The sequence below is a fragment of the Rhinopithecus bieti genome, unplaced genomic scaffold (assembly GCF_001698545.2).
Source record: "Rhinopithecus bieti isolate Rb0 unplaced genomic scaffold, ASM169854v2 scaffold_30204, whole genome shotgun sequence".
NCBI classification, from domain to species: Eukaryota; Metazoa; Chordata; class Mammalia; order Primates; family Cercopithecidae; genus Rhinopithecus; species Rhinopithecus bieti.
Window position 1 is genome coordinate 155,281 of NW_016813014.1, and position 13,854 is coordinate 169,134.

The 13,854-nt window shown below is 39.0% G+C and overlaps 1 protein-coding gene across 2 annotated transcripts in view; it reads right to left on the reverse strand.

Annotated features, from left to right (window-relative positions):
• Positions 1–1,396: 1,396 nt before the first annotated feature.
• SERPINI1 (serpin family I member 1) overlaps positions 1,397–13,854 on the reverse strand; it is an 89,590-nt gene continuing 77,132 nt past the window's right edge. For both annotated transcript variants that reach the window (XM_017847441.1, XM_017847440.1), the window contains exons 7-9: positions 3,964–4,050; positions 2,470–2,559; positions 1,397–1,719 (exon numbers count right to left, since the gene is read on the reverse strand). In XM_017847441.1, the coding sequence (XP_017702930.1) occupies positions 1,643–1,719; positions 2,470–2,559; positions 3,964–4,050 (254 nt within the window). In that variant the 3' untranslated portion in view covers positions 1,397–1,642. The remainder of the gene's footprint in view (positions 1,720–2,469; positions 2,560–3,963; positions 4,051–13,854) is intronic.

Here is a 13,854-nt window from a genome sequence, read left to right on the forward strand (position 1 = left end):
TTACTTGGAAGTTTGTTAGAAACACACTCCAGGCTATTCAGACCACACCCTAAACCTACTGAATGATAAACTGAATTTTTAATAAGATCCCCAAGAGGTTCCATTACACAATAAAGTTTGAGAAGCAGTGATTTAATATACTCATCAATTGATCTAAGTTTCTATAAATTAACCATATCTAAAAAACTGGTTATAAGTGAGTATTCCATATGTAACCTTTACTTTAGCAGTATTCAAGATTTAGCATGTAACAGAATCACCAAGAAAGCTTGGGGAAAAAAGTGGATTTTCAAGTTTTTGAATTTAGTAGGTCTAAGATCAGGCCTGGTTTTCCCAAACTCCCATGAATTGAATTAAAGTTAGTGATAAGATAATAAGAATTATTGTAAACAGCTCCAAATCAGCACAATACCTAATACACAAGAAAGTAACACACAAACTGTTTCTGTTAAATTCTGAAATGTGTCAAACTTTTTCTGAAACTGTTCATCATAGAATTAAAAATTTGGCATTAAACAGAAATAGTTCCATTCATGAGATCTTATGAAATATTTTTTTCCAAGAAATATTAAAAGATAAAGTAATTTACTGGAGACCTTGAAGTTGATACTGTCCCCTTTGGAATCAAGTATTTATTGTATTAGAAAATAAAGACCAATGCATTTTGCAGAGAGCTACTTATAACTCTCTCCAGATCTCAAACACAAATGCGCCCAGTAGCCACTCAGATAATTAACGGGAGAAACAAGGAACATGCTACCCCAGTTACAGACATTCAAAATGTAAAAGCCCCATGCAGAGCAAACACGAACACTTCTGTGGGCAGCGTTCAGTCCTGTGAGTTGCCATTTTCCAGTATACGTGCTAGCACGGTTTTTCTAATTAACTCTCCTGTGACATGCCAAAGTGCATATTTTTATTGTTAGTTTGCTCATGTGGTTTATTTTGGGGCTTTTGGGAAATTGTAGTTTGAATTTTACTTACAGCAACAAAACATAGTGATATACCAGACTTGTAAACTTCTTTAGGCATGTGAAGCCAAATGAATTTTCAATGATTTGGGAAAATAAGCTATAGGTATCTGAGATTTGCATAGCTCTTTTATTTTTTTCTAACAGGTCTTGTCATGAAGCAATATGGATGATGTCCAGTTTGCATTCTTTTGCCTACACTATACACTTATTTCCAAGAGATGATAGTGAGAATTTTTGTGGAGTACCTGTCTTCACCTCACTTGTTATTGCTTGTTATGCATAAGTATATAATGCTATTTTACTTTATTGTTTTGATCCTGCATAATTACGAGAGATTTAAGATGTACAGAAACATTGTTTCCAAAGTTCACCTAGAGATATCTTTATACTACAACTTCCAAAATAAAAAAAAATAGATCTAGTCACATGTTCAATAGGTACTTTTATTTTAAACAAGAGCACACAAACACAATGACACAACAAGACCATCACCTTAATACTGATAACATTCCTTGACAAGTTACTTATAATTTACATATATTGTTTTCATCTGGAGCTATTTTAAATATTATCTTAATATATACTGTAAAACACAAATCCTAAATATATACCAGTTGCAAACATAATGTGCTTAGTTACTGTTTTCCTTGTTATTCAAATAAAGTAGTTTAAAGTTCTTCAAAATCATGTCCACTTGTGTTCATTGTTTCAGGATGCATGACTCGTCCCATGAATAGAATTGTACCTGTATTGGTTTGGAAGTAAACAAAAGAGGGGGTGAACAAAATAATAAAATATTTACCTTCCTTCTTGCTTACAATTAATGAAAAATATGTTATTTTCTTTTCCTCCCTCCCTCCTCCCTCCGCCTCCCTCCCCTCCCTCCCTCCCTCCCTTCCCTCCCTCCCTCCCTCCTTCCTTCCTTCCTTCCTTCCTTCCTTCCTTCCTTCCTTTCTTCCTCCCTTCCTCCCTTTCTCCCTTTCCTTTCCTTCCCTTCCCTCTTTCCTTCTAGAGAAAGGCTCTTGCTCTGATGCCCAGGCTGGTGAGCAGTGGCTCTATCTGAGCTTACTGTAACCCTGAACTCCTGAGCTCAAGCATTCCTCCCACCCCTAACACCTCTAGTAGCTAGGATAACAGATATGTGACACCATGCCTGGCTAATTTTTTAAAATTTTTATTTATGTAGGAATGGGGCCTCACTATGTCACCCAGGCTGGGCTCGAATTCCTGGCCTCAAGTGATCCTCCCTGCCTGGAACTCCCAAAGTGCTGAGATTACAGTCTGAGCCACCTCACCAGCCTTATTATTTTCATTAAAAAAAAAATTCACTTCAATATTATAAATTATCTGATAATTCAGTTGGTCAATCTCTGGAAAAAGAATAAATAAAATTGTGAAAATAAATTGTATGATGAGTATTGAGAAAAAATCTCCATTTAAAAAAGAGGCTCTTTGTGGCCTATTAAACAAAATTTTGTTTTCATAATAAACTTACCAGTTCTCCTGTTTCTGATAAGAAAAAAAAACGGATGGTCGACAATAACTTGAGGATACAGCACAGCCATCCTACTAATTGCAATCATTCCTACAGTGCAGAGAAAAAGTAATTATATGTCTGTAGATGTACAGAGACTAATGAGTAATTCCTCAAAACCATCTAGGCCTATCCATCTAATGCAAAGACAACAATTTACAGGAAACAAGATTTTAAGACTTAACTGGAGAAAAGTATAAAGGTGTTAACATTTCTACTTGATCTTTTTAAAAAACCAAGTGAAACAAAACAAATACACACCACAAACCAACCAAACAAACAATTTCTTCCCTCTACTCTACTAAAATAATAGGACAATTTATTCTGCTTGTTATGAAATGTTCATTCTCAGTCTCACATAAATATGTGTGTCTTTACTAAAATAACTTTTGAGTAAAAGGAAGGGGGAGAATAAAGAAAAAAAATCCCCAAACAAAAACTGAAGAGAGTTTCTCTATATTTTCAAATCATTATTTCTTTTGTCTGAAGTGGGTATTTTTACATAGCAAGTCACCAGGTTTCTAGTAAGTGGTCAGGATGGCAGTGATTAAAGGGGAAATATAACAGTGAGAAATGCAACGAGGTATCCTATGACTGGGCTACTAAATTCCCCTGAGATCCTCACTGTAAGATTGTATATACTTGCTGCAGTATAGTTAATTGTCAAAAGAAAGTCCAGATTACATGTAAGATTTCAAGCTGTCTTGATGCCTGAGGCTACTGTGCTCTTATTTCCTTCTGAAAACACTATCCTAACAGTGGCAGTGATGGGGGTGGGGTATGTTGGGATAGTTAGTGGGTACGAAAATACAGTTAAATAGAATGAAGATCTAGTATTTGATAGCACATCAAAGTGATTATAAGTCAACAATAATTTGTTGTACATTTAAAAATAACTAGACAAGTATAATTGAAATGTTTGTAATAAAAAGAAATGATAAATGCTTGAGGTGATGAATACCCCATTTATCTTGATGTGATTATTATGCATTGTATGCCTATATTAAAAATATCCCATATTCTCCATAAATATATACACTTGCTATGTAGCCACGAAAATAAAAAATAAGAACTTTTTGCTGACAAAATTAAGAATCAACTTCAGCAAGTAATTTGGTAGGAAGAAAAATGTTTAAATGGGTAGCAGGAAAATATTTAAAATATTTAAACCGGCAGCACAGCAGAAAAATCTATTTTCACAGAACTGCCAATGTCCTCCTGTCTCTCATTAGAGAGAAAATGAAGATGAGAGTTATCTGTAAAGGGGCACTGGAGTGAGCTCACATTTCACATTCTGTTTAGAAAATTCTGGCTGGTTCAGCATTTGCTTGACTTCTAAGTTAAAGCAGAGTGACTTTTTTGGCTTCATTTTGAAAAAGACCCCACTCCCCACCCAAGATTGCTCTAAAAATACAAATCTCTTAGAAGAGGGGAGAAGATTTTAGCAAACAGTACCTGAGACAGCAGCAGCTTCTGAGCCTTCTTCATTAACCTCTAAGAAGGACTTGTGAATTGCTTTGGAAAGAAAAATCTCCTTGTTATCTGCAAAAAGAGAATCAGAAACATTGTTTTTTTTCATTCAGAGAGATAGGAAAATATTTTGCCCTTTTGTTAAATGGATTTTAGAGATAGAAGAGACTGGGATACTGAAGAAAACCTAGGAGATAATGTTACAAGATTTCATTTATGAGATAACCATTGAAGTGTGGTTTTTAATTTGCCCTCACCCCCCCCTTTTTATATTCTTTCCTGGCCCCTAATTCTTTTCCATTTTTATTGTTAGCTTTTCCCATTTGTATGCTCTTACATTTTCAGAAAAAGTGAAAACTTTTTTTCAAAAATAGTGACTTCAAATTATTTCATAAGTCAAGATTAAAATATCTCACACGTGCCCTCTTTATTGTTATAATATAAAAGCATGGAAATGAAACAGGTAAAAATTCAGATATAGGCCAGAATAAAAAGGGTTTTTATAACCTCAATTTTTAAGTTACTATGTAATGTATATCCTTGGCAAAGAAAATGAAGTTGACTTCTAGATTCATAATGTAAATTTATGAAAAAGTTACTTTCCATTATTACAATTAATTGGTTTATCTGAGGATTCACAAACATGCTTTATCCTAAGATAAGAGGAAATAACACATTTTAGCATTAGGAGGACTATTTTCCCTTCCTATTTATGCCTGTCTTAAGGTAAAGGCTGTTATAGGCTATATTATGTTCTACACAAATTTATATGTTGAAGTAATAATCCCCAGTACTTCAGAGAGTGACTATATTTGGAGACAGAATTTTAAATTTAAATGAGGTCATTAGGGTGGGTCCTAATCCAATATGACTAATGTCCTTATAAGGAGAGGAAATTTGGACACAGACAGGTACAGAGGGAAGGCCCTGTATAATGGTTAATTAACTGTATGTGTCAGCATGGCTGAGCCATGGTGCTCAGATATTTAGTCAAACATTGTCTGGATGTTTCTATGACAGTGTTTTTAGATGAGATTGACATTGGTAGACTTTGAGTAAAGCTGAGTACCCTCACAATGTGGGTAGGCCTCATCCAAGCAGCTGAAGGCTTTAATAAAACAAAGATTGGCCCTTCCCAGGCAAGGAGGAATTCTGCTAGCAGGCTGCCTTTGGGCTGCAATTTTTTTCCAGGTCTCCACCTGAAGATTTTGAGCTTCCAAAGCCTCCATAATCATGAGCCAATTCCTTAAAATTTTTCTCTCTTCATAAATATGTATATAATGATTAATTATATATGTATATATGTTTGTATATATACACATACATATGTTACAGGATCCTTGGGGTGTCGCTTCACCAGCCAGAAACCTCTGTTGCCAGTGGTGCCTTTGCCTGAGTTTTGCTTAGGCCTGCTGGGTTCATTGTGCCCACTCGGCCTGGCAGGCTGCACTTGGCTTGTGCTACCAGCCCGGACCCCACACCTGCCAAGGGCAAGCCAGGTATGGAGTGGTGAGAGGCATGTGAGTGAGTGAGCACGGGGTCCGTCTGCTGCACACAGTCAGGCACTCTGGCTACAGCAGGGAAGGCAGCTCCAGGCACTGGCATGGGTGCTGGCTCACTGCTAGGCTGCAACTGGACCAGAGGTACCACAAGCAGCTTCCACTGCTGGCACCAGGAAATGTGGTGGCATTTGGAAGCTTGGAGACATGAGGAACCGCAGAGCTTCAAAGAGGGTGTCACAGCCCTGGCTCGGGAGCTACTAGTTCTGGGCTTCCTGAAGAGCCATGGCACTTCTCTCCTCTCTTCTCTCCTTCTTGTTGCCTACAACATGGCGAGCAAGGGGCATGTTTCAGTCCTATTTGTGTTACAGCTGTTTCACTCCTGTCATTTGGTGGGTCCCGAGTTCTTGTCCCATGTCCAGGAAGAATGAGGTATGCAGACAAGTGCAGGGTGAGCAAGGCAAAGAGGTGCTTTACTGAGTGACAGAACAGCTCAGAGGAGAACTGCAGTGGGTAGCTCCTCTCTGCAGGCAGGCTGTCCCAATGAATGTCCAACTCTTAGCAGAGAGGAGTCCCACAGCAGGTAGCTCCTCTCTGCAGGCAGGTCATCCTGTCATCTGCTCGAGTCTGATTGAGTTTGGGGGTTTTTATGGGCTTCAGAGGGGAGGAAGTATGTGCTGATTGGTACATGGGTGGCCACGGGTGGCCCAGAAAAAGCACCGTAAGTTCTCACTCTGGTCCACAGAACTGGCAGCCTGGACCCCAGGCCTCAGGTCATCCCTGGTCTAAAGTTGGGGTTTCATTGGGGACCCTCCCTTTCCACCCAGGAGCCTATCTGCCTCCTGCCACCATTGGCATGCCCTCCACAGTACCCATGGCATCCAGGCTGTCTGTGATGAGGGGTGCCTGCAGGCCTGCACTGAGCTGTCTTTAGCCCCCTCTTGGCCTCCCTGCTCATCAGTGCCCAAAGTCTGGAGGGGGCCGAGTTGGCAGGGGGTTGATGTGTCAGCACTGCCCCGGGCATGTGCACACCCGGCCAGCTCATGACAGCATCTGGTCTCGGCCACAACTTTACTCTGAAATCAGAGTGGTCTCCGGGATCAGGGACAGGCCAGGCAGTAGGAGCAGGCACTTCTGAGCCTGCAGTAGAAGGGGGCTTCCTGGGCCTGGAGAATGCAGAGATGCCCAGGTCCACAGCGACTGTGCCCGATCAACGGTGCTCCCACCTCTTCAACTCAGAAGGGGGCGGGCTTCTGCATGTTTCCAGCTCCTACCGGCTCAGTGGAGCATGAAGCCCTGGCTGCTCCTCCATCCCTTGTTGCAGCCGAGGTCATGGCAGCGGCCACTCCAGACAGGCTACTGCTGCCATCATGTAAACATGACTGATATACCACGTGCAGATAGAGGGGACAGACGGCCATCTACACACCAAGAAGGGAGGCCTCAGAAGAAACCAACTCGCTGACACTTTTATTTCAGACTTACAACCTCTAGAGCTGTGAGAAAATAAATTTCTGTTTTTTTTTTAAGCCACTCAGTCTATGTTACTTACAGCAGCCCTAGCAAACCATAAAATGTCTTCCAATCTTGGGTTTTCAACTTTTCCCTAAGAATGAAACAAAACAAACAAAAGACGCCTCAAATACATTTTTTGAAAGAGCACAAGAAAGTAAGAAAAATAATTACTCAAATTTATGACCCCCCTTTCAATTCCAGGAGATCTAATTCAAATTTCAGATAAATAACTTTGTTGCTGATGTCCAGCACCATTAAAAGCACTATTGATTTCCCATTAGGTTGCTTAGTTAGACTTTGTAAGTATCAAGTCCTACCCACAAAATACATTTACCTTCAAGCTTTCAAAAGCACAAAATTATCTAATACATATAGGGAATTATGTTCAATATTTTTGGTACATCTGTTACAGAGGACCTGATTACTTTGAATAAGCCCCAAGACAGCTAACAATGGCATCTCTGAATATACTTTTAATGGGAATATTACTTCCTCAGATCTTATTTGGTACTAAGATATAAGGACTACATTATTAAATAGTCCATTTCACATATTATGATGTTTTATTCTAGAATGTATTTGTTGACTAGAAGAAAATTAAAAGCAATCAAGTTTTCACATTTAGTAATAAAGTATAACTAGCACCCTCAAATCCAAAAGAGTAGGGTTTTTTTAAGAAAAATTTAAGTTGTGTTAAGTAACTAAATATATACTGGTAAAATAAACACATAAATTTCAAGACAGTAGCTGGGCACAGCAGCTCATGCCTGTAATCCTAGCACTTTGGGAAGCTGAGGCAGGAGGATCACTTGAGCCCAGGAGCTTAAGACCAGCTTAGACGATATAGTGAGACTTCATTTCTATGTAAAATAAAATAATATTAATTTTAACTTTAAAATAGTAATAATAAAAAAGAAAACATTTAAAAAATAAATTTTAAGATAGTAAAACATATTAACTATTTAGCAGTTATTTGATGCTGTATTATTTTCAGATTCTGTGGCCCATTTTCATCGGTCTGTGAGTTAAGCAACAAGAGCCAATATTATGACCTTGAATACAAAGGTGCTAGAACCCAGCTCCCACAGGGTAATGAGTTTCCACATTGTCAGCTAAGCCCTTCTGAAGAATTGTAAAAGGAGTTATCCTCAAAGACACAACATAATATTCCAACTACATCAATTTGCACATAGGAAACTGCCTCCAATAGCTACTAGGCTTGACCGGCTGGCTACAGTAGGCACTTTGAAATAAGAAAAAAATCATCCCTTTATTTCTGGCCTCTGCCCCAAATGTTGTAATATCCTTTAGTCACCTATCTTCTCGCCTGTTCCCACTTGCCCCACCAAAATGACGGTGGTGGCACTTGTGGCAGTTGTGGCAGGGATATTGCAAGGTACTTATGGCAGAAAGAGAAAGAAAACAAAGATGCTAAGGTTTCTTCTCAGAGAGCTAGTTATTTAAGACAATGAAATGGACGAAGTTTTAAACAAAATTCATTTAAAAAAAGAGATTGTCCAAATAAACAATATTAAGAACAAAAAGAACATACCCAAGAATACAGAAAACAATTTTTTAATCACAAAAAACACTATGTATAATTTTCTGTAGATAAATGTTAATTAACTTTATGAGATTATAAGTTATTTACTATGAACATCTATTCATTATACATGATAAATTTTGATAGATATACATATATCTGTGAACCTTCCTCCACAAATAAAATACAAAATAGTTGGCTGGGTGCGGAGGCTCACACCTGTAATCCCAGCTCTTTGGGGGGCTGAAGCAGGCAGATAACCTAAGGTCAGGAGTTCAAGACCAGCCTGGCCAACATGGTGAAACCCCATCTCTACTAAAAGTACAAAAAAATTAGCCAGGTGTGATGGCAGGTGCCTGTGATCCCAGCTGCTAGGGAGGCTAAGGCAGGGGAATCACTTGAACCTGAGAGACGGAGGTTGCGGCAAGCCAAGAACGTGCCATTGCACTCCAGTCTGGGTGACAAGAGTGAAACTCTGTCTCAAAACAAACAAACAAACAAACAAACAAACAAACAAAACTAAAATATTTCCATCTACCCTAAAATAGTATTTGTTCTTCTTTATGCAAATAATTTTGAAAATGAAGAGATTTGCTATGAGCTACACTATTTTATAGAAATGTATAAATTATAAAATTGAGTCAAGGAAAAAAATAGAATATTTGAATAATCCAGTAACCATTAAAGTAATTGAATCAATATACAAAAACTTTCTCCACCCTTGAAATTAAAGACTCCAAGCCTAGACAGTTTTCTAGGTGATTTTAACCAAATCTTCAAGGAACAGATAGAATTACCTGTTACAAAATTAGAAAGAGAATTAGGAAAAGAATAAAAGCTATCTAACTCATCTGCAGATATTTTACTTTGCTGTAAAAATTGAAAAAAAAGGCAATATAAGAAAGAAAATCATAGACCAAGCTCACCTATTGGCATGAAGATAAAAGTTCTTTAAAAATCAGAAAATGAAACTCAGCAACATATACAAATCATCTTTTTGAATGAGTTTCAATGGATGTTACAGTGTATCATGACTCAGCAGTAGAGAACTGCTCTCCTGACTGCCTCTAGTTCACCTTAAAGCTTCCTCCAGGATGATCTTATCAAAATACAAATCAAATTATGCCACTACTCCACTTAAAACACTTTATCCCCTCTCCTGCTTGCTCTCCCTCTCACCTCACCTTCAGTATATTGCAAACCTGCATACCTGCTCTGTATAAACGATAAGGACCTCTACCAGGCTGCCTTTGCTTCCTTCAATTAGTATTCTTTGCCCCATATGCTGTGCTTCAAATTATATGAACTGAAACAGCCTCAACATAGCACACTTTGTCATTTCTGTATCTTTGTTTCCCTAGAACCTCCCTCAACTTTTGTTGTACAATAAGACACCTAATCTAGTTTAAAAGCTCAGCATCTAGCTCTGTGAGGCTTTTTCTGCTCTCCTCTAATTCCTAAATCACTAAAGTAGATCTGATCACTCCCCTCTTGAACCCAGAAACTAATTCTATTGAAGCTTTTCTAATATATTTGCATTGATGCTTCCCTCTTCCTGGACAGTCTACTTCCTTAAGGCAAAGATTGTGTCATTTTTCTTAGTAACCTTGTTTTCTGGCATATAGTAGGGCCTAAAGAATGAACTAACCCTAGTAGAGGGAGTTTCCTGGTAATGTTCAATTTTCCAGTCTTTAACCCAGTATATTGTCGTAGATAGGATTTCAGTAATTGTTGAATGAAAGTGGTTAACTATTTCATATTATAAGACTTTGGGTATATAAAGTCTTTTAGTGTCATTTGATGTGCACTATACTCACAACTGTGTTCAAAATTACGGGTATAAAGTTTAGTCTTGTAATAGGCCAGGCATGGTGGCTCATGCCTGTAGCCCCAGCACAATGGAAGGCCAAGGCAGGCCGATTGCTTGAGGCTGATGGCTTGAGCCCAGGAGTTGGACACCAGCTTGCACAACATGGCAAAACCTCATCTGTACAAAAAAATTACAAAAACTAGCTGGGCATGGTAGTCCCAGCTACTCAGGAGGTTGAGGTGGGAGGATCACCTGAGCTTGAGAAGGTTGAGGTTGCAGTGAGCCAAGATTGCACCACTGCACTCCAGCCTGGACACAGAGTGAGACCCTGTCTTAAAAAAAATTCTTTTCAAGTTTATTCTTGTAATAAATAAAACATAAGACAACAATTTAAAGTAGATGTTCCAAGAAAACTGACAATAGCAGCAGAGAGGGAAAAAGTGCTAAAAGACTTAAAAATCTGATTGAGTAAAAGAGTAAGGGGAACAGGATCCAGCAGACTAGTGCTATTGTACTTATTTCAAAGACAGCAAAACAAAGATTGAATGCAACTTTTGGATTCCCATATCATGATTAACTGCTACATGAGGGATAGCAAATGTCTACATGTGTAAATGAGACTTTAGGACAATCAACCTTCAGAAAAACACCATCCCATTGAATATATAAGTAGAAGAAAATGTGACAAATAATAAGACCGGGAATGGTGGCTCACACCTGTAATCCCAGGTGTGATTGAGGCAGGCGGATCACTTGAGGTTAGGAGTTCAAGAGCAGTCTGGCCCACATGGTAAAACGCTGTCTCTACTAAAAGTATAAGAATTAGCCTGGTGTGGTGGCGTGCGCCGGCAATAGCAGCTACTCAGGAGGCTGAGGTCGGATAATTGCTTGAACCCAGGAGGCAGAAGTTGCAGTGAGCCAAGATCACTGCACTCCAGCCTGAGTGACTCCGTCTCACAAAAAAAAAAAAAAAAAAAAAAAAAAAAAAAAAAAAAAAAAAAAAAAACAACAATCACATCACAGGAACTCAGGGGAAAAAAATAAAATGAAGGCTTTTTTCTTGAGACAAACTTCAAGCAGTCTCATTAAAATAAAATATAAGCAGAAAGTGGTCTAAGCAAGCATGTGTCTGCAGCCACAAAATCTTAGATGTAGATCAGGTCATGCAGAGAAACAGGCAATGTCATTCAGTAGACAATCAAGACCATCTTTCCTGCTAGACCATACACTCTTCAAGGCCTGGACTTTGCCTGTTCTACTTATCTCATCCACAACACTGTGCACACTGCCAGGTACCACGTATGCACTCAGATATTTGATAAATTGAATCAGAACGCAAAGGGGTATTACGGAGATTTACACTGATGAAGTTGTTTTGTTGTTTAGAGAAAAGTTAGCTATTCTCTCAATCAATCAAGCAAAGGCAAATAGTTTTTTGTTTTTAAATCTGCTGGCACCAAGCAACCTTCTCCTTCTGGCCACAGCAGACAGTGCTGCCAAATGACTGGTCCTACTTTCCTCCAGGCAGCATGAGGCCAGGATTTTTACAATGGATGAGATGGGAACAGGGCCAGTAAACCCTAGGTTCCCCAGAGAAAAACTGGGCAATAATTCAAGCTCTTCTGAAAAAAGCAGGGCAAGACTACAAAGGCATTCATTCAGTCAATTAGTAAATATTTATTCAGTACCCACTACATATGAGGTATTGTGTAGGGCACCAAAGGCTCTAAGTACCTGAGATTAACATCATGCTTGCAGGATGGTCATCATGCAAGTGTAGGCCACTACTTCCTCTGTGGCACTGTTCCTAAATTCAGCCAATTTAAATAGATTTCTGCGTCATCAAGGGCATGCTTAAAATAACAAAATGAGGAGAGTATTATAACAGAACCCTAGCATACCAAAAGTGTCTCTGTGCTTTAGTTGCCAAAATATTTTTAGCTTCGGCCCCACCCATGAAATTTATAAAAGTTCCTGGAGTTTGAGTTCTCTTAAGATAGGAATAATGTTTCTTTGTTTGCTTTTCTGGATAGATTTTGTTACAAAACCAGCAAACATTCATTTATTGGTTTATTCATTCATTCATTCATTCATTCATTCATTCATTCATGTGCTGAGCACCTACTATGAGTCAGATGCACCAGGTATACTATGATGAACTAAACAGTTCCTTCCTAATGAGAGGAAAGCAGACATCAAATAAAAGAACAATAAAAAAGCGAATCAAGAAATGACTACAATTTCAGGGTATAGTAAGTATAACTAAGCTAACAAGATAAGGTGATATGTTGGTTAGTGACTGGGGCAGCGAAGAGAAGCTACTTGACACAGGTTATTCAGAAAGGTGGGTCTGAGAGGGCAAATCTTAGCTGAGACTGAAAGAATACAAAGGAGCCAGCCACTGGAAGAAATAAAGGGAGAGTATTTCAGATGGAGGGAAAAGCTAGTGCAGACCCTGATACAAACTGGGCATGTTTAAGGAACCAAAGAAGGGGCTGTGTGGCTGCAGTGTAGAGTGGGGAGGGCAGGAAGTATAAGAGAAGTCCCCATGCTTGTAGCCAGGTGGGATATAGTGACATTTACTCACAACACTCACCCACTCAGTATCTATCCTGTCCCCCACTCCCCAAATTCCCTTCTGTGTTCTGGGGACAGAAAGATGTGTATGCTTTTGAATAGCTCTGAGCTCAGAGACAAGTATGTAAACAAACAGTCTAGGAGAAAATGAAACATATGCTAACAGAGGTGTGTGCAAAATGCTACCAGATTCCAGATAAGGAAAAGTAAACCATTTAGGAAGGAAGAGGAATGTCAGGGCAAGCTTCTCTTATGTGTCGACATTTCAGCTTGCTCTTAAACAATTAGTAAGGGGGAAAAGTCAGAGAAGGCAAGAAGGACACTCCAAGCAGAAGATTCTATTTGTAAAGTGAGAGAAACTTTACATCCCCAGTGGGGATCTCTTCAAGGTCCAGTTGGAGCCTGAGCTATGAGGAGGTTGGGGAGTAGGAGAGGACATAACTTTAAGAATTTTGATGATGATGCTAGAGAGCCTGGATTTGTCCAGAAGTAATAGGACACAAGCTTTGATTCTAGAAGAGAGCTGTGGCAGCTGCTGTGAAGGGTGAATCAGATAAGCAAACAGCTGGGGGCAGGAAGATGAACTTTGTTAGCTGTTGCAATAATCCAGGCAAGAAAGTAGAAGAATTGGAATTATGGCAATGAGAGAGAAACGGAGTCTTGCAGTTTATAGGTGCAAGGAGAAAGAGAACAAACAAGGGCAGGGGGTAAGAGAAGGTCCAGCATAAATCAACAGCACTTGAGTCTGACCTGAATATGGCTTTTGGTGTGTCTTCTTAATTCCTTTATTTTATTGGCTCCTTTATTAAAGCTTGTACTTGATGCTGAAGGATTTAGTACTCTCTTTCTCCTTCCCCTTACACCTTCCAAGAGGATTATCTATTAATCCAAATGCTGACAGTCATTCATTTCCATTACAAAAATAGTCCTTC